Source organism: Lycium barbarum, chromosome 6 (genome assembly GCF_019175385.1).
Source record: "Lycium barbarum isolate Lr01 chromosome 6, ASM1917538v2, whole genome shotgun sequence".
Taxonomy (NCBI): Eukaryota; Viridiplantae; Streptophyta; class Magnoliopsida; order Solanales; family Solanaceae; genus Lycium; species Lycium barbarum.
Window position 1 is genome coordinate 107614453 of NC_083342.1, and position 21804 is coordinate 107636256.

Here is a 21804-nt window from a genome sequence, read left to right on the forward strand (position 1 = left end):
TTAAAATGTTATAGGGGTATCGAAAGACTCAAGAATAGAATCCCAATTTGACAACGGGCCTAAATTACAAAATCTTATTAAGTACAGATATCACTGGGGTGAGCATATAAATTATCCTCTTTTCCAAATTTCAAAAACTCGCTAAACAAATTTGGCGCCTTTTTGCCTCCATTTTCACAATCTTCAAGCAGAATAGAAAACCCTAGCAGAAGAAAAATGGTTCTTAAGCAAATCGCTTCTCGTAAACGTCCTTCGAAATCCAATACCGGATTCATTCCTCCATTTGCTCAGCCCACCAAAATCCCCAAATCCTCAAACCAGGACAAAAATGTTCCACAAATAGCTTCGGAAAAATCAGGGCAATCGCAAACTGTAAATTCAATTCAGAAAATGATTTCAGTTTTAGCGGATGCTGGTTGTACACTGATTAATCCTTCCGGTCCGCCATGTCTACCATCTGATCTACATAAGCTAAGGAACCAACTCAACCGTCTCTTCTCATCCCATTCATCGCTAAAATCTGAGTTCCTCCAAGGTCTCTCCGCTTACGTGAACTCTCCCAGTAACCTTCGCCGGTAAGCACTAAGGATTGCTCTCTTTATATTGCGTTAGTAATTAAATGAAAAGCATCTTAGAGTGTACATTGCGTCTTTATATATGGTTAAGTGTGTAAATGAATTTGAATATTTGGAGAATGTGAGGGTTATACAATTATTGAAAAGATTATACTCCTTTTGTTTCAACTTGATTGTCTGGTTTTGACTTGACACGGAGTTTAAGAAAGTATAGAAGCTTTTTGAATCTTGTGATTGTTAAGCTAAACATATGTAAAATGTACCAAAATGCCCTTTAACCTTCGACGGTAAGCATGAAGGATTGCTCTGTTTATTATTCCCCCCCTCCCATTTTACTTGTATATTTGTTGGAAAAAAATAATTCAATGTTGTAGGAAGCCAAAATTGGTTAAAGTTTGGTATTTTAATTCATGTCTAGTTAGAATTCATAGTCAAATTTATATAGGAATAGTTTCTCCTGTTTTGAGTTAAAGTAGGTTTTGTACTGTTGTAAATAGAGATGCTGCTAGCTATTTTCAAAGAGCGGAGATTATAGAGAGCATCCAAAGATTTATTGAGTTCATGAATAAAATATTTTCCTTCGGTATTACATTACTAAGTAAATGAAAAGCATCTTAGAGCGTTTGTGGAAACATTACATCGGTAAAGTGTGTAAATGAATTTGAATATTTGGAAATTGTGAGGGTGATACAATTATTAAAAAGAAATAGGTTTATGAAAAAGGTTATACTCCATTCGTCCATTTTTACTTGTCCACCATACTAAAAATAGATGTCTATTTTTACTTGTCCAGTTTGGAAAACCAAGATATTATTGACCATTTTATACCTATTTTACCCTTATTATTAAGTGCTACTCTCTCCGTCCCATTTTATATGAAGGTGTTTGATTGCACACAAGTTTAAGAAGGAAAGGAAGACTTTTGAAACTTGTGATCTAAACAAACCATATAAATTTGTGTGGCTAGAAATCATTTCTTTAAGGGTAAAAAGGTAAATATAAAGTTGAATTGTTACTAAATATAGAAAGACGTAATTCTTTTTGGCACTGACTGAAAAGGAAATAGTGTCACATAATTGGGATGGAGGGAGTAGTTATTTCCAATGAATGAGATGACTTATAATAATTATGGGTGATATAGTAAAATTATAATTACATTTATTGCTTCTTAAGGGGTGTGCCAAGTTAAACGCGGACAAGTAAAGATGGACGGAGGAAGTAATTATTTGGAATAAACTAGGACTAAAGCTGGAAGGGAGCATTAACTTATCTGTGGGGTGGTGGGGAGGGGGTTGTGTGGTGAAGACACTTTCAATGAAGGCAAATATTTTGAGCAATGAAAGAGCTTTATGTTGTTTTATTTTATTTTGCATATGTTTTCTGTCGAACATCGTATTACTTGCTAAATATACTAGCAACATAAATCTTGTGTTTTATGCAGTCATAGGTTATTAGTTCCTTTTATATGGGATTTCAGGAATTTAAAGATGACTCCAGCTGCTTCTGTTAAATGCGTCACCTTATTTACTAAATTAGTAGTGTACTCTTTGATCACATCCCAAAAACATGGTACCACTCTAGCTTGTAACCGCCTATCAGATGTCTCAAGGGTAATACATTGTTATTGCCTTATTGGCAAGGGACTGCGAATCCTAGTATAGGAAATAGTGGAAATGATAAATGTAGAATACTATCATTCCTTACTTTGTCAGTTATCACAGATGGGGTTTTAGATTCATTCATGGGAATTGTGCTTCTTGGAAAAACTAGATGCTAAATACTTGTGGTACAATAAAATTTTAAATCGTTATCCAAATTAAGAAATAAATGCTTGAGAAAGCACCTCATCAGAATGTCTAACTGTTGCAACTATTCGATCACATCAGCTTTTTATCTCCTTCAAAACGTGATGGACTTGGATTGGTACGAAGTGACAGTCTGGCAAGAGTACTGCTACTGGTTCCTTCAGTCCAATCAGACATTCAAAACTTGCTGCTTGAAAAGCTTCCCGAGTATTTTGATGTGGAACCTGCTGGAAATATCGGAGGGAGATCATCATCTTTATGTCTTGAAGAAGACATAGCAAGGCTGATTCTGAACCAATTCCGATGGCTTGACTTCCTTGTAGATTCAGAAGTATTTACAGAAAAGCTGTTTCAAGTGTTATCTATTTGCCCGGTTCACTTGAAGAAGGAGATAATTGGGTCCTTGCCCGAGATTATTGGGGAGAAAAACAACAAAACTGTCGTAGATTTGCTTCAGGAGATGCTTCGAGAGGATTCTTCCATTATCGTTCCCATGCTCGATTGTTTCTCTAACCTCCATTTGGATGATATGTTACAAGAACAGGTTTTTTTGTTGAACATGTATTAAAATCAGTGGTCATTCTGCTAAATATTGACTTTCACCTGAATAACAATTTCTTTTTCTGGAACCTGTAAAAGGTCATTACAGTGGCGTTATCTTGTATCCGAACTATTGATGCGGAGCATATGCCCTACCTTTTGAGATTCTTACTGCTTTTGGCTACACCTACCAATACTCGTAGGATTATTTCACACATCCGACAACAGCTCAAACTTGTTGGAGCATCAAATGTTCGGACCACACAGCAGAGTAAGATGAAGGGAAAGTCAGTCGTCAACAATGCAGAAGCTTCAATACTTGATGCCTTGCGAACAAGTCTTCGATTTAACAAAGTGGGAATTACAATTTCATTTCCTTATTCTTGATAATTTCATTGAGTCATTTGTCAGTAGGGTATAAAATATTTGCATCTGTTCTGCTCTTTATACATGGTGAGTTGTTGGTAGGTACTTTGCCAAGAGACATTGAATGAACTGAAAAGCCTTGAGAAAGTTCAGGATCACAAGGTGATAGACATATGGTTGCTTACGCTTATATACATGAACAGCGAGCCTTTACAAAAGAGTGTTGAGAAGTTACTGAAGAAGAAAATTCTTGAGGGCTGTATTGTGGAAACTATGTTTGATCAATGTGTTTCTGGGAATACGGATTTGACTCGGGTATGGTTTATCCTTTGGTATTCATCGCAGAGCAAAAACTTATATTCCCATTTCCTGTGCGAGCTATATTGGTGCAATTCTTTTGTGTTGACTTATTATGTTCTATACTAGGATTATCTTCCTACCCTCCTTTCCATTTCTGAGTACTTACTGGCTTGCAAAGAAGACAAAGCTCGGGAATTCGGCATTCGCATGTACACAAATCTATTCAAAGAGCTTGTGGATAGTTATTCAAGACAGGAAGTAAGATTGTCTTCTTCAAGCATTTGTTAAATAATTTCTCCTGATTTGGGAAGTAAATGCAAAAGGTTGTCCTGCATGCTGCAATTCTAATTAGCTGTTTTGTATATGAAGGTCCTTGGAGCATTAATTACGCACGTGGGCTCTGGGATAAGTCATGAAGTGAGTTCTGCTATGGATGTGATGGTCCTCCTAGCCTCAAAGTACTCACAAGAGTTGGTTCCGCTTTCTTCTCATATAACTGGTGTGCTCGTTGGTGCAATATTGATTATGCCATCTAGGAAATTTTGCCATAAAATGTAGTTATATGCTTATTTAGTGCTTCTTTTCAGGCATCTTAGATTACTTGGAGACATTTAGTGTTGGAAACTTGCATAAGGTTGGTGACACGATCACCATGCTTCTCTTGGCATCATGACTAAAGCCATTTCCTGGCTTGTCTTTGACAAAAAAGAACACCTTTTATGTTTCAGGTGTATGAAGCATTCAGTCTTCTGGCATTCTCTGCTGAAGTGAGTACAGGGCCCTTTGGATCTCCTATTTCAAATGAACTACTAGTGATTGTAAGAAAGCAGGTAATGTATAATATGACACTCTCTAGGATTTATGACAACATCCTTCTCTCGAGTCACAATGACAACTTATCCTCTTTAAATCTTCTGGCAGCTGAGTAATCCTGATCTTATTTATAAGAAGATGGGCTTAATTGGCACTCTTAAGATAGTCTCCTACCTTGGGGATGCAAAAACTACGAAGCATCTTTCATCATCTCAGGTAGCCTGCTGATACTTGAGTCAACTTTATCTTACTCCAAGTGTTCAAATTAATGCTGAAGTTTGTCTTCGGATTTCTACTAGTAGCCCTGTATATCAGTGTACGCATTAGCTAATCATTCATTTATTAGTTATATTGTGTAGTCTTCTCACTAGAAGGGCTACTAATAGAACTCAGAAGACAAACTTCAGCACTAAATTCAATGAATGAAGTCCTAATCTATAATGAGGCTCAAACTTAATTTGAAACATTCCAACATATACCATTCGTTATTATACAACTTAAACAACTTTTAAGAATTCAAATTCATTTAACTATTCCAAAATCTGATTTCGATATGATGTTTTCTACATCATATTACTTTAATATTTTCTTCCAATACGAGTACGACTAATATAATGGACAAGTCAATTAACATTTTAAACTTCTTATCCAGTCAAATGACATATAAAATGGAACTGAGGAGTACAATTTTTAGTGCCAAAAGTAGCAATACGGACTATGAGAATTCAGTAATGGAGTTCTAGTAGTAGAAAGAACTTATAGGAAAAAGTGGAAGGTACTGGCTACATGTTGTTCTACTCAGATACTTTGTATTGCGAGATTATTGTGCTGTGCTGAGTATCTAAGTTTGTCTACTGGTGCTCTAGGTTTTGAATATGTTTCAATATTGTTTATCAAGAAAGTCTTTTTATTGGTCGATCTCTTCTATGTCTGTATCATAGTTGATAATTTCCCTGTATGATTACCGGTATTTTTTTAAAATGATAAAAGCAATATTGATATAGCACAATACCTGATTACATTCTCCAAAAGACCAAACAACCAAAGGGGAAATCTTTGACCTATCTATGTAAGCTTTCTATACACTGTAACAAGGTTTCCACATCATTTACAAAATCCATACTACACCAACTAGAGAGGAAAAAGATACAATCAGATCTGATCTTCATTATATTGTTGAACTGTCCTTCAAAACATCTTCTATTCCTTTACTGGTAAACATCTTTATCACCTAAAAGCTCGTACTCTAATTTCAACACGGGGTGTTATTTTAGAACATGATAAGTATATGTATATATCATCATTAAAGTGCTTGGTAATATTCACTTTTGGCCTTCACAATTTTGATGATTAGTGAAAGTAACAGCATTGATTGTATTTCAATACGAAAAATTACTGCGCCATATGCTATAATCGATATTTCCCTCAAATTACTAGATATGAAGCTGTGTTTCTTCACATAGGTTTCAAGAATTATCTTGTTATATTTCGGGGATGTCTTACGTTGAATTAATTTTTCATATTGAGTTTCCATATTTTCGTGGTCATGATATTTCAGATATTTGAACTTTCATTTAAAAACTTTATGCCGTATTTCCTCTGTTATGATACTTCTCAACTTATGAGATTTGGTATTTATTGATTTTGAGATTTGGTTTAGAAGTCAAATTACAAGGAAGCTTTGGAGCTTTTGGAAACATCTATGAACTCTTGCAAGCAGCTGCCACTTCCATTAATTATGTTTTATGATGAACTGGCTTTAACATTGAAGAAAAAAGCACTTCATCCAGCCATAGTGGAATGGTAAGCACATAATTATCCCCAAAAATCCATATTATAATACATATAACGTTCATTACTCACAGGACAAGCAAACATGTTGGGGACTTTGAATCAAAGTTTTTGTGTGACCTTGACGGTGGGGAGCTTATGGTCAAAGAGTTATATTGTGGTTTGGAAGGTAAGCTGCAAATGTGTATTCCAGAAACTTCACTAGAAAATTTCCATTAAATAATCACCAATTGAAATTTTAACTTCTGCTTATAAGTGCAGGAGATTTATGGATGAACCTCGATGGAGACATATCTCCTATATGTCTCAATATCTTGCCACTTGTATCCTCTTCTTTGCGGTAATTTGTAATCATTCTTCTTCATCTTACCGCTTGAAAAGTTTATACATCCTTATATGCTGAATTTCAAGTATGAAAACAAACAAAAATTAAAGAAGAGGAACACACCTACTTTATTACCTCACTTTTACTAACTGGCTTTCAAGGTGGGGGTTAGGTCTGCGTACACTCTACCCTCCCCAGACCCCACATAGTGGGATTATACTGGGTTTGTTGTTGTTGTTGTTGTTGTTGTTTTACTAACTGGCTTGAAACTATGAGCCAGAGAATCACTAACTTATCCAGGGGAGCTTGATCTTTTGATAACCAGGGTTTAAGAATTAAAATTGTCAATCGTAAAGGAACTCTCTGATGCAAATTATTTGCTTTTCTTAGGCTCAGCTTCACTCAGATATAACCCTGACTCCCTTAGAAAACCGTTATGCTCATCCTTCACTTTTTACGAAATATGATAAAAAGGAGCTAGGTGATATTTTGATGCACTTAAAGGACATTTTGATCAAGAGGTGCACTTAAAGGACATTTTGATCAAGGGGTGCACTTAAAGGACATTTTCTGAGGTTAGAGGAAACTCTGACCGTTGCAGAAATCGTTGAGCGGTTTTAAATTTAGCTTTATATATCTATCAATTAATCCCACTGCCCTCTTTTAACTCATGGAATGAATTATGCCAAAAGAATGCAGCTAGCGGATGTCCCATTGCATCTTGGAGATGTTGTATGCCGCTTGAGGAAAACTTTGATATTTGCACCAATCTTGCAGTGTCTTTGATAAAAGTTTCTCCCAATACTCCTTTGTTGCTTATAAATGAATTTCTGGAAAATTTCTATCCGAGTCAAAATCACCAGCAAATAACCTTAGATTTAATTATCCTGAGATAGATATATGTTCTGGCAACGGTCTGGCTGTCAGTGTTGTTGTTCTGCATAGATAGTCACATATTATACAACTCTTGCAGGGCTGCTTCTTCGCTGCAAATTCTTCCTGCAAACTTTGTTTTGCTATCTTCAGTAAGTACACAATTCTTCAATAAACTGCTTCCTCTAAATCCTTAGATTGTTCTATGTTTGACCTCATGGCTTTGTTAGATTGAGGGGTTGGCAAATCAAGGATCTCTTGCAGGAATTGATGCACTTCTTGGCTGCCCTATACACCTTCCGTCCTCTAAGGTGGGATTCAGTGCCTTCCCAGTTACTCTTATAAACCATTTCAATCACTCATCGCGAAATTAGTCGGTACATTTGGCTTGAACATTTTGTTCAAGTTTGAAGTCTGGTGATCCTTAAGCTAGAATTAGACAGAAAGTAACAATTAGTCTCTTGGCAGTTGATGAAGCACTTGATGGGCTAAACTCTTTCTTTCCATCTTGTGGGAGAGTTTTACTTATACGGAGATAATTTTATACCTGCTGCCTGCCTTCCGTGTGCTAATAATGTCTATTATATTTGTGTCAGTACTTCCGTGAACCGCTTTGGGGATCTTTAAGTGGAAAGCAAAAGCAAATCATTATTCTATCATTGTACTATGCTGCCAATTGGCTGCGGGAACTGGTAGGTAGTGCCGATAATCTCGCCAATGTGCTGTAGGTGATTTATTTCTGACGAGTTATTTCTAAGCTTGCTCTCTGACTTCTTGGGTATATCATGTAGCTCAATGCCTTTTGTACTCAAGCAGCCGATGAATGTAATGTTGTCAGTCAAGCAACAAGAGAGGAGATAACTCTTAAACTATTTAAGCGGTTGAGGAACCTTGTGTATGTCCTCTGTGTCCTTTTCTTGTATGCCACGCATGATATAAATTTTGAGCCCTGCAAGTTTTGAGGAGCCTTGTTGATCTCCTAAGTAGTTGTCAACTCTGTTCATCTTCATGCATCCTTGTCACAAACAAGTCATAAAGACGAAATCTGTTTCCCAGATCCCATAACTAATAGTAACATTTAACGTTAAAAGGAAATGCGTTGTCCCTGTAATGTATAAGGAGCACGACTAGTTATTTTGAATTTTCTGCTAGCTATCAGAATAAGATAATAACCCACTCCTGTACATGGTAATATTTGCTCAACTTATACGGGTCTTCACTAGTTGTAAAGTGATTTGTAACAGTTCTATAAAAATCTTTCTTCTCCAAATTACAGGATATGTAAATTCGTAATTATAAATTTTACAAATGAATAGCCTTCATTCTGTATTCATTCGATGCTTTGATTCGACAAATGTCAGGCCTGGATGGATGTGGTAGCTTTCTTTAGTAGACTTCCTTAATGTGTTTCCTACGAGAAGGAGTTGCTTCTCTCTAGCAACTTAACCAGGCAATATGCATATGCATCAGCAACTGTATGATAACTATGGTTCATGACTCAGTTTTTTTTCTCAATAAAGAATCATGCTGTGACAACAGAACTTCATAAAGCTAACAAGCATTTACTAATGCAGATTTCTGGACAGCTTGCTAAACAGTTCCCTAAGACAGTCCTGCTTTTCTTTACCTGAACTCCAACCTCATCTGGAGTCCTTGTCACTGAACCAACTTGATCATAACAGAGATCAGGAGATGAAGAATGAGAATGGTAATGCTGGGCTATCACAAAAGAAGAAGAAAGTGAAGAAGGACAGCCAAGCATCACTTACTGATGGAAAACTTAGGCAGCCAACCATCATGGATGCTTTGAGGAAAGCAGGTGCAGTTCCAAGCCAGGAACCAAGCGCGGGTCCTACTGGAACTTGTTCTAAAGGTAGCGCGCCTGAGCCATCAGAAAATCAACCACGTAATTTGAATATGCCAGCAAATGTAGATGTTTCTGCCGCTGTGGAGCATGTGGAAGCACAAAGACACAAATTCAGGCCTCTTTTGCTAGATTGCTTTGCCATCTTAGCTTTTCAGAAGGTAGTATTTTTGTCTCGAACGAGTTCCTTCCTTTCGCTGTCTAAATGGGTTTTGATTTGAGCAAGCCTGTGCCTGAAGTATATGGACCTTCTCACCAGTGCCACTCGTTTGAATCCTTTTTCAGCCAGTGCATAACCTTCATTTGATATTCCTTTTCTTTCCTGGCCATTCTATCTGGATATTGTGGGCTGGGTAATACCTTGCATCTCAGGGCTTCGTTTTAATGTCTCTGCACTGCCCCATCTGGAGAAAACATATTTCCACCATTGAGGGTTTTCTATTTTTTTTATTTTTTATTATTATTATTTTAATTTTGTTTTTACTTTTAATGTTTCCACCATGAGGTGTTACTTTTCTGGGGGTGTCATTTTGATACTTATCCTTTGTTTGATTGTTGAACTGTATCTTGCTTCTGCAATCAAGGTGATATTTTCCATTTTCACACTTTTCTCTTGAGCACGAAATGCTTTTAGTAGTGTGATAGAGTATTGACATAGCGGAATCAGCTGCATATAGAACTCTAGGGACATCTTTCCAAAAGAAAAGAATTATTTTTGTGATGAAAGACTTGGGGATTTGTGATTCGATTTTTTTTTTTTTTTACCTGATTTGATCTATGTTTTGATATTCATTGTTTCTAATCAAATCAATTTCATTAATTGCTTAGAATTTGGTTGTCATGTGAGAATGTCACCTTTTGGACAAATAGCCTCTTTATTACTCTGATGAAAATAGTAAATATTGTGTACTTATTATTGAATGAACACATCTAAATAATCAGAATGAGTTTTCCAACCAAATCCGTATAGGATTTTGCTCTGATGATGAGTTGATTGATTGTCTACTAACTCAGACCTTACTTGTGATCAGTTGATAGATTTCATCAGTAACTTGCATCTCTCTCGTTTTGTTTTAAACTTCCTTGTTCTAATTTGTAAAAGAAAAGTAACATATCTTTCTTAGGTCATTAGTCCTTTCAGGCACAACTCTAGTTCTATTATGACAATTTATACAATCATATTTTCCTTCAATTAAGAGTAATAAAAAAAGAAAGGAGACTTTTCTGAACTGATAGAGAGTTCTGATATTTAGTTGATAATTTATACCTCTATGCAATGTGTAAATTCACATAATTGCTGCCAGAAATCAGTGCTGGCCTGTACAGCATTTTTTTTATGAAGTCGGAAATATCATTAAAAAGGCATCCAGTAGATGCAAATAAATACAAGCAAAAGAGATGCTAGCTCCAGGAAAACGTTTAACTAGGCTAGTGATAAGGAGCTAACAAAATCCAAAAAGTTGACTGGGCCTGTACAGCGTTTCTAATTTGTTTAGTATGGTTTTAAAATGCAGACTCAGGATTCCTGCTGTGCAGATCCAGCTTCTGAGGTATTCAATGTCCAGTTTCTTTTTCTTTTTTAATTGCTTAAATTTGCAATATTTGGAAATTGGTGCATAATTTCATATGTACTCATCTTCAAACTTTAATCTTTGAGAATATCTAACTCCCTGGTGGTTCCAGTTGCCGATTTGTCTATATATTCTGAGGGATCTCAACAGAAAGCTGGACTACTACAGTCCACGAAGGCATTTAATGGTTAGACGCATGAGTATTCCTCCTGCTTTTGGTGAGATGAAAGTAATAGAGTTCATAAGCAAAATTCAGCCACTATTTCCTTCCCTTAGAAGGCATTTGGATTCTGCAATATCTGGTGTTAGAGAAGGTATTACAGCAGACATTGTTAGATGCCTTGGAAAAAAGATTGCCAATTTTATAATATCTTACACGGATTTTATGCAGATACAGAAACATGCCCAGATCATTGGAAAATCCATTCTGCCTTTGCGGGAAATCCTGATATACCCAACATTACTAGCTCTAGACCATCAGTTTCTAGATCTGTCATAAAAGAGGCACTTCAATGCTTTGGCAAGGTAAAACATTCCATCATAATCCCCCCTCTAAAAAGCAAAAATTTAAAGAAATGGAGCAGTGGGAAGTAACTTTCTCTTATCCTTGCTAGAATTTCTTATCAAATTTGTATCTCATTGTTATCTTTTCTTTTACCTCAATTGCAGATGCTAAACATTCCGGATGTTCAGAGAGACAGATCAGTACTTTGTGATCTTCTAGAGGCATTCCAGCCAATCAGCATAACAGACTGCTTTTTCCAAGGCATGCAATTGATTCCATCACCAGGAGACATAGGTTATTTATATGCTGGTGCATACTCGTTCGTGGGGGATATCTTTGATGCAGGTATGCTGCTTATGGATTTGTTCTTTTGGTTCACATATTTCTTTTATTTATCAATGTAGAATATGTTAGCCTACCACTTGACCTTTTTCCTTGCAGCATGTGCTGTCTCATTTGCTTTGGCTTCCGAAGTATTGTTAAGCTTGGAATCGGTACTTGTGTCTATCCGAACTATCCTAGATAACGATCTCAATGATATTGGAAAAGATATCCGTACAGGTTTTTCAAAAGAGCTACTTTCTTTTCTGTCCAAGAAGCTGGGAACTTTTGCTTACAAACTCTTGATGCAAAAGTGTGATGGTGTTAATGACATTGAAGATGGTCAGAAAGTCAAAGTATGTTAATCTAGTGGCTCCAGCAAATATCACCATCGTGTTTCTTGGATGACTGTTGACCGTGCAATATGTTTTCTTCACTTTAGGGTTGCTAATTTGATTAATTTTTAATTGCAGGCAGAGGTCATTCAAAAGCTTTTACGAATTTACTTGGAAAATTGCCAGTCCACTTCCGATTCCCTAAGTGAGCTTGCCTGCTCTGTTTTGCCCCAGGTACATATGTTAGGTGGTTTTACACAGTTGCTGCTATGACAGATCATTTGTCGTGCTTGAAGCTAAAGTGAAAACTTTGCTAGATATGTAACAGCGTGCATCAAAACTTTCTGCTGTGAGCTTATCTGTTAAACTTTGCTAAGTTTTTAACAAATTGCATCAAAACCTTGTGCTGTGAGCTTCTATCTGTTATGCAATAGGCTTGGAGTTCAAAGGTGTAAATGGAGACCTTAAGGATTCTTTTTAACCTCCTTTAGCATTTAATATTAAGCTTAGTACTTGTCACACACAATACTTGTTTGATTGGACTCAGCCAAATGCACTTATATTTTGATTGCTTCAAACATATTAGAAAAACAAAGAAAGCAGCATTACCCAATTTGCATATTAAGTGGCAAGTTTAAATGTATGTGGGCGTTAATATTTTAGGACTTGAAATGCAATTTCTTAAATGGTTCTGTCATTTATATATATAGAAACAATTCCCCCAGTTTTAACTTTACAGTTGTCTACTGTAGATAGTGTTAATTATGAAAATGGTAACATATAATTAGCTTAGTGGTCTAGTCACTGTGATACACTCCTAGGCAAACCCTCAACTTAATCCTATTCCGTTTATATGTCAGGTTTCATCACACAAATCTGCAGTGGAGGATGGCTGTATTTTTCCTACTCTCTGTCCTGCAACATTTTGCATTTGGTACCGGGTAATGGTAAGATTTCCACTACGCACTCAATTCTGTGTGTGTCATCTTTCACACAGATTATATGCGCGCTTAAGAAGACGTTTTCTGAAGATGATTTAATGGTGCAGCATGAAGAGAATCTTGCCATGATTAACCGCTTGGTTGGTACCAAAAGTATTGCATATTATTTTTAAGCTACACATCCACAGATGGAACTTCCATGATGAAAATAACTGTTATGTTCTTCTTACCTGCTTAGGTTAAGGAAATTTCACTTCTGGAGAAAGCCAGGGGTGGTGGTGAAGCGGAAGATGTCAAATGCCTTCTGAAGAACCTACAACAATCTGTTAATGTGATTGTATCTTTAGTCAACATGTGCAAGACTCATGATAAGGTGGTTGCCTTGCTTTGATTTTTTTATTTAATTGCCACTCAGCATTCTGATACTGACATAATTGGTGTTGACTAATAGGTCAATGTCCGTGCAATTGCTGTCAAGTTTGGTGGGAAGTTTGTTGACTCTTTCCTCAAAGGTACTTACCTCTATCATGGGTCAGGGTACAAGAACTTGTTTATTTTAGTTAAGGGAGGGTGATGTCTTCGGCCTCATCTTTGTGATTCTAACAAAATATGACGTATTGGAATTAACAAATGTCTTCAGCTTTTGGCTTCTTACAGGGGCAATTTGAATTACACCGTGAGCATATAATTCAGATGGTAAGATGAGTGAATTATTGGCTTGAACTATAGTAGATATGAAAAACCTGACTTTAGATTAAGAAGCCTCTATATATTTATTACTAGGTTAGAGAGCTTCAGACGGCAACGAGAACTATACAGACGCTGTGTTCAGAAGCAAAGGTTTGTACAGAAATCCCATTCGTTTTGGCCTAGACATCTTTCTGCACTTTCTATTGTGTTTTCTTTTCTTTCTGGCAGGGTATGAAACAAACAGCAATAACCAGCAAAATCCCCATCACCAAGAGATCTATGGAGCGGTTCTTATTTCGTGTTAAGGAACTTCTTCACTCAACGTCAAGTGGATGCACTTTTTGGATGGGTATTTTAACCTTGCAATTACCTAATATTACTGTATTCAGATAGTTGATCAAATGATGGTTTATGATATTATTCTTTGTGCTAATAAAGTTCTCTATGATTTAAAAACCAAAATCTTTCCATGTTCATTACATGCACGCATTTTATCGATCTGATATCAATTTGATCCATTCTTGCTAAGCATGCACCACATCTTTGACACTCATAGGAACTATGCCAAATAAATTGTAATGCTAGGAGAAATTTCTTTTTAAAGCCGAGGGCGTGATGGTCCTTTTCCAGATTTAGTACAGTATAATGATCAAGTTTCATGCTTTTGGTGATTCTTTCTGGTGTCCCCACATATATGTGGGAGTTTGTTAACGTTTCTGTTGCATTGATAGCTAGCTTTGTCTACTTGTAGAAGCTTTTGATGCTTCAGGCTTAATTTTGTGTAGGCCAAACATATCTGAATTTCATCCTCACATGTATTGATTGCTTTAACCTGTTTCTCCATTTTGGCAGGCAATCTAAAGCATAAAAACTTGATGGGGGATGTAGTAAGCTCCCAAGCATATGTAGGTGATCAAAATGACTATACGGACAATGTTTCAACAGAAAATATGGATATAAATGAACCCACCGATATTGCTGGTGAATGAGGACCTAATTAATTCAAGCAACAAGCGCTGACCCAAGACAATATCTGTGACACAGCCACAGCCGACTCAAGACAATTATGTGAGCTCTATATATTTCTAACTCGTGCCCAAATATGACATCTCAAATGTGTTTTAACATTTCAAGTATAAGAAAATGTATTTATCAGTACTTTTTGTATAGTTCCTAAATATGTAGGAGTAAGTTTTAGTCCAAAATCAAGAATTTAAGTTTTAGTCCAAATCAAGAATTTGATATCTGAAATTAGGCAAGAAATTAGATGTGTTGACTCTTGTAATTTGAACCCCGCTTTTCTAGTAGGGAATATTTTGCAGACCTGTGCCTATGCTCTCTGAGAGTCTGAAACATCAGTCTGTTTATGCCTCTAGACGAAACAATGAAATAAGCTGACGATTCTTGCATGTATTTGCTGGTTTGCACATCTTACAGATTAGCCATGGGAAGAACTGCTATGGTTTAGCCCTTATTGCTGTGGTGCAGTAATTGTTGCATGGAGATCATAATAATGGGCTTCCCCTAGGTTTCGCAGCAGTTTGCATCTATTTTTGGAAAGCTTCTGTATAGATTGTCCTGATGATACATGCTCCTATGTTTATATGGTTGTAATTTGTAAGTAACCATCATTCTCAAAGTTTTGCTCGATACCTCTCTTTGTAATTTCCTGAATGCCTTCACCATGTATAATGTGAATACACCTTTTTTCCCTATAAAATTTGCTGTTGTGTTGGATTCTTGATATTGGGCTTGGGAGGAATACATCCACGTAACAACCTCCTTCAACCCAGATCTGAGATTGTCAAAGCTGTTCATACTAACGTACCAAACAAAGAATACGAGAAGCACAAGCTCATATTCTCCGTATTCAACTGTAAATATGGTAGTATTTGACAGGAAAAAAACCATATTCTCTTTCTCTATAGTAAAGACTGAGGTAAGTCATAAAGAGAGCCAATTTGTTGGTTATTTAGGTTTCCTCTTCCATTTCCCTTTTCTGGATTGGGTTATCAGTTTATCCATTGGCAACGAAACAGAGAATACCGATGGCTAAAATACACTATCGCCTTTGGCATATTGGTTATTGTAGACCTAGAAATTTTAATTGAATTAATTCATAAAAAGTTTGGATTGAATTCTAAGTTATTGACATGTTGGCCCAGTCAAATTTTGGTTAATAAAGTCGAATTCATTATTTAAGTCAAAACTATAATGAAATCCAAATTACATTTGGATTAGTCCATTAAATTAGGCCGCTACAAGACAAGCTCAACCCACGTCTTTCTAGCCTAAGGTTTGCTAGAATTATTTGGAGATCAAAATACCCTCAAGTTTTAGCTCATACCTATATAAATGGGTCATATATTCCTTTTGAAGACATTTTGAAAGTTGCATAGCATCTTTGACTAGAGGCAAACAAATCAACAAAAGTCCATCTTTTATTCGAGAAAGACGCTACATTGGCTCTTGAATCAAGGCAAGCAACACGAAAATTAGAATCAAGAGATACATCTAGAGTTGTACTAAAAAATTTAAGTAATAAAATGTTTTCTCTCACATTTTTTCCCTCTCACATTTGTTTTGTAATTGCAGTTATTTATTTTTTGGTAAAATTTTTTGTCGCGAACAGTCATAACCTCTGCTTTGTGGGGTAAACTGTCATTTTAGTTTAAAAAACTAACATAGTATTGTTGTAATTTAAGAACTATATAAAAAAAAAAAAAGAGGCTTAACTATTTGTTTCATTTGAGGGGGAAAATCTAACTGTTCCATTGACCAAACTAACCATTTATGTGGTTTGTTCGTTCTCCTCAACCAGATGATGTAATTTGATTGGTTTAAGCAAGTCAAATTTGCTGTTGTAACGTCTACCAAAAATGGAGATTATAACTTTGTTAAGAGCATATCTATCTTTTATGTATTGTTTTGTTGCTTAACCGTTATTAATCAATATCTAATCTCCCATTGATTTAATCACTTAAGCATGATATATATAACTAATGTCATTCGGTGCAAAAACATCATATTGATATATTTTTTCTCACTTTCATTAATACTTATGCAGAAATTTAGTTAATGATCTAGCTAGAGTTTAATATCAATGAATGGATGCTGTAATTTTTTTTCCACTAACATAAAATTGAAAATACATGTAACTTGATATCCTTAAGATGGTAAATGATCTTTTACAACTGATACGCTATGGTGATAGTGTAAGAATCCATCACATTATGAATGTGTCCAATTTTGTCGGTATTATTGGAGAAACGACAACTGCATAACATGATATTTCTCTTTTTGACCTAAATCCATTTGCGCTGAATTGGTTTATATAAGATTATGCGAATTTATAACAAGCAAACTTCATATTTCTCCGATTTAAATTGGTTAATTACACCATTATTTATTGATTTTTGTCGGTTGCGATTTAATTGTAACTAATTTGTTCATATCTCAATTTTAATGTGTTCCCACTATTTAGCTGGAAAAAAAATCTAGGAAGAAGTAACATCTCTCCTTTTATAAAGGACTAAGGGAAAAAGCAGAACTAGCAATAGAAACATCAAGTTTTTAATCAATTGTAATGTCTATGTCACACAACCCAGGAAAAGAACAGCCAATTGTTTATGTTCGGAAGAAAATCCGGAAGACCAAAAGAATGGAAGAAATATTTGGTAATGTTGTTACTTCTCCTGCTCAGCAGGTAATTTTTTTTTCTTACCTTGTTTATTTGTATGGGGTTCACATTTCATATCTCTTGAAAGCAAAAAAGGAATCCCCAATTCTCATGCTCTTGTAAAAATAAAATATAAAAAATCAACTAGGTGAGACGAAAAGGGTTTTTCATGAAAGAAAGAAATTTATTTTCCCCCCAACTTAGGCCCTCGGCTATTGGGTCTTAAATGTCAATGGCGATCACACTCTCAACTTAGAACACACGACATCTAAATTCTAAATTTATTACGGCGCCAAGCATGTTCACGCCAATGTTGGGACTTTAATCGAGTCAAGGATCAAGTCGAATTAGGTCTCATTTGTTTGGCTTAATAGAGGTACAAATCTGAATGGTTCAGATCTTAGGTCATTAAGTACATTTGTTTACGTTAGATTTAAACATTTATTTGGGTTGAATAGGTTTTAATTATTAAGATCTTAAACAAAGGCTTAATATCATTAAGATGTATTTTTGTATGGATAATTTTCACCACCACTAACCACCTCGGCCATCACAATTACCACCATCATTGTCAACTACCACCACCAACCACCTCTGTCATCATAATCACCACTGCCAACCACCATCGATGTCAACCACTATTGTCAGTCGTTACCACACTCAGCACCTCCATCACTATAATTATATCCACTGTCACCTCCACCGTTGCCGTCACCTCCGGCCCCACCTCCGCTACCACTATCAGCTGCTAATACCCCTGCGGCCAATTCCTACTATTAATCACCTCGACCATCACAATTAGCACTGCTGCCAACTACTACCAACACCATAATCAACCATCACACATTCTTCAGCTACCACCACCAACACCATCAATTACTAACATTAACCAACTCTACCATCACAACCACCACCATTATCAACCGCCAACATTGCGCCAATCATTACAACACCAACCACTAGCCACTAGCACCAACCATCACCATCACCACTACAAATCATCTTCACCATCACTAACGAACATACAAGTTTAATTTATTTTATTACATAATAATTTTATTTTATTAAATTTATATTTTCTCTAATATTAATTACTTTTATGTGAACTGTATATTTATTATGTTTTAAAATAAATAGATTATGCACATGCAGATGTTGAAAAACAAACAGTCTTATTAATTCAGAGTTCCGATCTAGAGACAACATCTTAATTATTTAACTATCTTAATCGTAATGAAAACAAATGGGGGTCTCGCTTTTGATCTGCCCAAGGTCGCCCACAAAAGAAGCCCTAACTCCCATAAGAAGGCTTATTCGACTTGTCTTAATTTTCAATATGGGACTTTATTCACATATTTAATAATTTCTTCCTCAAACTAAGTATTACAGGGAAAATTGCCAAGATTAATAGACATCGGAAATCGCTGATTAGATTGGATTGATCAAGAAAGATATGAAACTCTTTGTTGAGTGGATAAGTTTAGTACGACCACCTAGTGATTATAAGCACCCACATTTCACACTTTTTATATAATTGTCTCCATCCAATTAAGGATGTCTCCGCCATAGAGAATTAGGTTCGTCAATAATGAAACTACAGACCATGCTCCCCGCTTTCTTGTATGCTATCTATATCATTTGAATATATATAATTATAGCTATTGAAGCCCACAAGTTTCTCCTTGCGTGTGTGCCTCCAAAATACGAACAAAGGAATCAAACCGGCCGCAAATGGACAAAGATAGTGAATCGGCCCCATTCCACGCCATCACACCGTTGAGCTCTTTATGGGCCACAACAAGAAAGGTACTCTCAACCATATTCATACCCATCTTAGATAACCTGATGACCAGATATCACGTGTAAGTCAAAAAGTTACCGTGGTTTGATCAACTGACTTATATTTAATTACAATGAGAGATGATAAATCCACCATTTCAATGAGAATACAAACGAAAGTATAAAAATATTTAAAGATAATCTCATAAAATTCATTTTAAAAAATGATTCACACTAGTGCCGGCTAAATTTGTGTCTCACAAATCCCCTTTTTAAACTAAACTCTCTTGCTCCGAAAGTCTAGATAATGAATGTTATGTATTATCATTTTATGACAAATGATGTACAATACAAAATTCCACTTTTAACGTTATTATTTTTTGGCAGGAATTTTCAACGAAAAGAATAGGTGAAAAAAGCTTTGAACCTTTACATAAAGATCACAACAAACTGTTCGGGGAGAAATGTGTTGCTAAGAAGGAAGCAAAGACTAAAAGGGGAACCAAGTGTTCCAATAACTCAAAGTCCTTAAATACTAGACAATGCAAAGGTAAATGGGTTGTTTATTTGAATTTAAATTATTTTCTTATGTACATTTTAAGCTCCTTAAATTCTTTATGTATAGGTAGAGGGGCTGCAAATACTAAAATTAGTGATAATAAAGAGGAAAGGCGCAAAATCTGGAATCCTTACACATCAGATTTCAACAAATATAGCCAAATTTTGACAACAGATGACGAGACGTATTGGAATCAGCTTGGTCTTGTAAGTTACACTATATTTACTTTCAAAGTATTTGACTATAACGTATATAGTACTCCAAGTTAATATTATACTGTACTAAAGAATTCGGTTATGTCTAGATAGTTTTGTTTTGATCTTTTTGTTACATCGGGGGAGGAAGAGGGAGAAAGGACAAGGGGATGCTACATTACTGATGGGATTGACCCTTCACCTAACCGTGGAAGGCAGGGAGTTTACCAAGTGAGCTAGCCCTCAACCCCTATGTCTAGATAGTAAATAGATACTTCGGCGGCCTGTTTTTTTCTTTTGAATTTTATATAATTTAAAGTATTATCTATAACTCTCAATAATTTATTTTATTTTAAAGTTTCTTTCCTTAGGCTTGAAAGGCAAAACACACATCTTGCTCCTGTATTTTTCTAAAATACTGGATCACGCTAACTCATCTTTCGTCATATGTATATATAGTTTCTTTTGAAGAATTCACGGTTGGAGCTAAAATATTACTACACTAATCTTATGTATGATGACTAAAACATATCTAGTACTATAACATATACATGAAAAAGAAATTTGATAATTCCTTTTTTCTACTGTTAGGTTGATGGGAACATCTACTATGAGCGTAGCCAATATAAATTAGCAAACGATTTGGGAGAGACAGCGCATACGTTTGCACACACAAATGTTAATAATACTTCTTGGGGCACCTCTGATGCAAAGACAAAGGGGAAAATGGTTCACCAAGAGAACAACAACGCTATGGATTTTGCAGATTTTTATGCTCAAAGAGGAAATAAAGGTATCAATATCTGTGAAAAAAGTGTGAATTCCAGTTCAGAAGAAATGGGCAAACTTTTGGGAACAAGCAATAATCATTTTGGTGGCCTACACTTCCAGTTCCAAAATATGAACCAAGTGACTCCTAATTATTTCCTCAGTGATAGTATGAATGAAATGAACGCATGGCGAAGATATCATAAGCCAAGAGCAATAGTTCATCCATCCAAGATTATTAGCCCATCAAGATTCAGCCAAAACTCTGATCAGAACATGCAGATAACATCAGAGCCCGCGACATCGAATTTCTCTTATATGAAATTGCTAACGGAGGATGGAAATGACTCAACATTGTTTGAAGAATTACTAAATGAAAAGCAGTTCGTTAGTACTACTCAGAACAGTTTATCGTCAGAAGAACAAAGGGTGCAGCAATGGGACGGCAGCCAAGTAGGAAATTATGAGTTTGACAGCTCTTTGCAACAGATTAATTTACAAAGTTGTCAATATCAAGTGTTGCAGCAAGTACCCCAGCAAATGTCCTATATGGATCTGCTGACAAGAGAAGATATATCATGGATTTTATTTGCTTGATTGGGGTTCTGCTAAAAATGTATTTTGATGTTCTTTCTCCTTGAATTGGTTGTTGTATTTAGTTCTTGATCGTGTAGTTGACCAATTATCAAAGACGAATTAGATGGACAAACTAGCATATGAGGAAAAAGAATTGAACTAGGAAATACTGTTGGAAAAAGAACTGAATCTTTTTTCTTTTCTGCTTACTATTTTCCCATCCTTTTCGTCTGTTCCCTATTTTTATTCATCTTTTTAATAGTGTTCAGCCAATCCAATGATACTTCTGATTTCCCTGAGTTTGAGGCAGTTTTGGCCTGGTATCAGAAGTTCACTTCGTACTTTCCCAATTGTAGGATTTGTATTGATAATCAACATTTCATCATTGATATGATTGTGCAGAAATATATCTATCAGAACAACACATACATATCTTATCAAGTAGTAGCTGCTAACGTTACTTCTGATAAACAAAGTCAAACCCTTCTCCTGTTGAATCACCAATGTGAAAGAAGTGGTCTACCTATGAGAACTATCACCCTAGCGCATCAAACGTCTGTTTTTTTCACAAGTATTTTTCCAACGCTTTAGCTAAAATCTAGATTCTACTATTCTAGTATGCTTTATTCAAGAA

The 21804-nt window shown here is 35.8% G+C and overlaps 2 protein-coding genes across 8 annotated transcripts; both read left to right on the top strand.

The window, feature by feature from the left end:
- On the top strand, window positions 1–15352 carry LOC132645313 (uncharacterized). 6 transcript variants are annotated; one of them, XM_060362227.1, is made up of 32 exons: window positions 3–575; window positions 2462–2924; window positions 3020–3274; window positions 3389–3601; window positions 3713–3844; window positions 3956–4085; window positions 4174–4220; window positions 4315–4416; window positions 4508–4615; window positions 6060–6202; window positions 6265–6359; window positions 6452–6530; window positions 7489–7540; window positions 7619–7699; window positions 7985–8080; window positions 8180–8283; window positions 8963–9413; window positions 10767–10802; window positions 10936–11137; window positions 11215–11348; window positions 11493–11673; window positions 11770–12005; window positions 12123–12218; window positions 12845–12931; window positions 13033–13065; window positions 13164–13298; window positions 13377–13437; window positions 13566–13621; window positions 13709–13765; window positions 13844–13964; window positions 14468–14683; window positions 15053–15352. In XM_060362227.1, exons 1-31 carry the CDS (start codon window positions 217–219, stop codon window positions 14602–14604), a joined length of 4482 nt encoding a protein of 1493 aa, XP_060218210.1. In that variant the 5' UTR covers window positions 3–216; the 3' UTR covers window positions 14605–14683; window positions 15053–15352. The 6 variants fall into 6 exon arrangements, with proteins under 6 accessions (XP_060218214.1, XP_060218215.1, XP_060218210.1 ...); XM_060362230.1 differs by having other exon boundaries at window positions 6063–6202; XM_060362229.1 differs by having other exon boundaries at window positions 14924–15062.
- A 1806-nt stretch (window positions 15353–17158) lies between these two features.
- On the top strand, window positions 17159–21560 carry LOC132599943 (uncharacterized). Of its 2 annotated transcripts, XM_060313095.1 has the most exons (4): window positions 17159–17321; window positions 19461–19623; window positions 19699–19838; window positions 20418–21556. In XM_060313095.1, the coding sequence occupies exons 1-4, from the start codon at window positions 17202–17204 to the stop codon at window positions 21189–21191; spliced, it is 1197 nt and encodes a 398-aa protein (XP_060169078.1). In that variant the 5' UTR covers window positions 17159–17201; the 3' UTR covers window positions 21192–21556. The 2 variants fall into 2 exon arrangements, with proteins under 2 accessions (XP_060169078.1, XP_060169076.1); XM_060313093.1 differs by having other exon boundaries at window positions 19461–19838; window positions 20418–21560.
- Window positions 21561–21804: the final 244 nt, after the last annotated feature.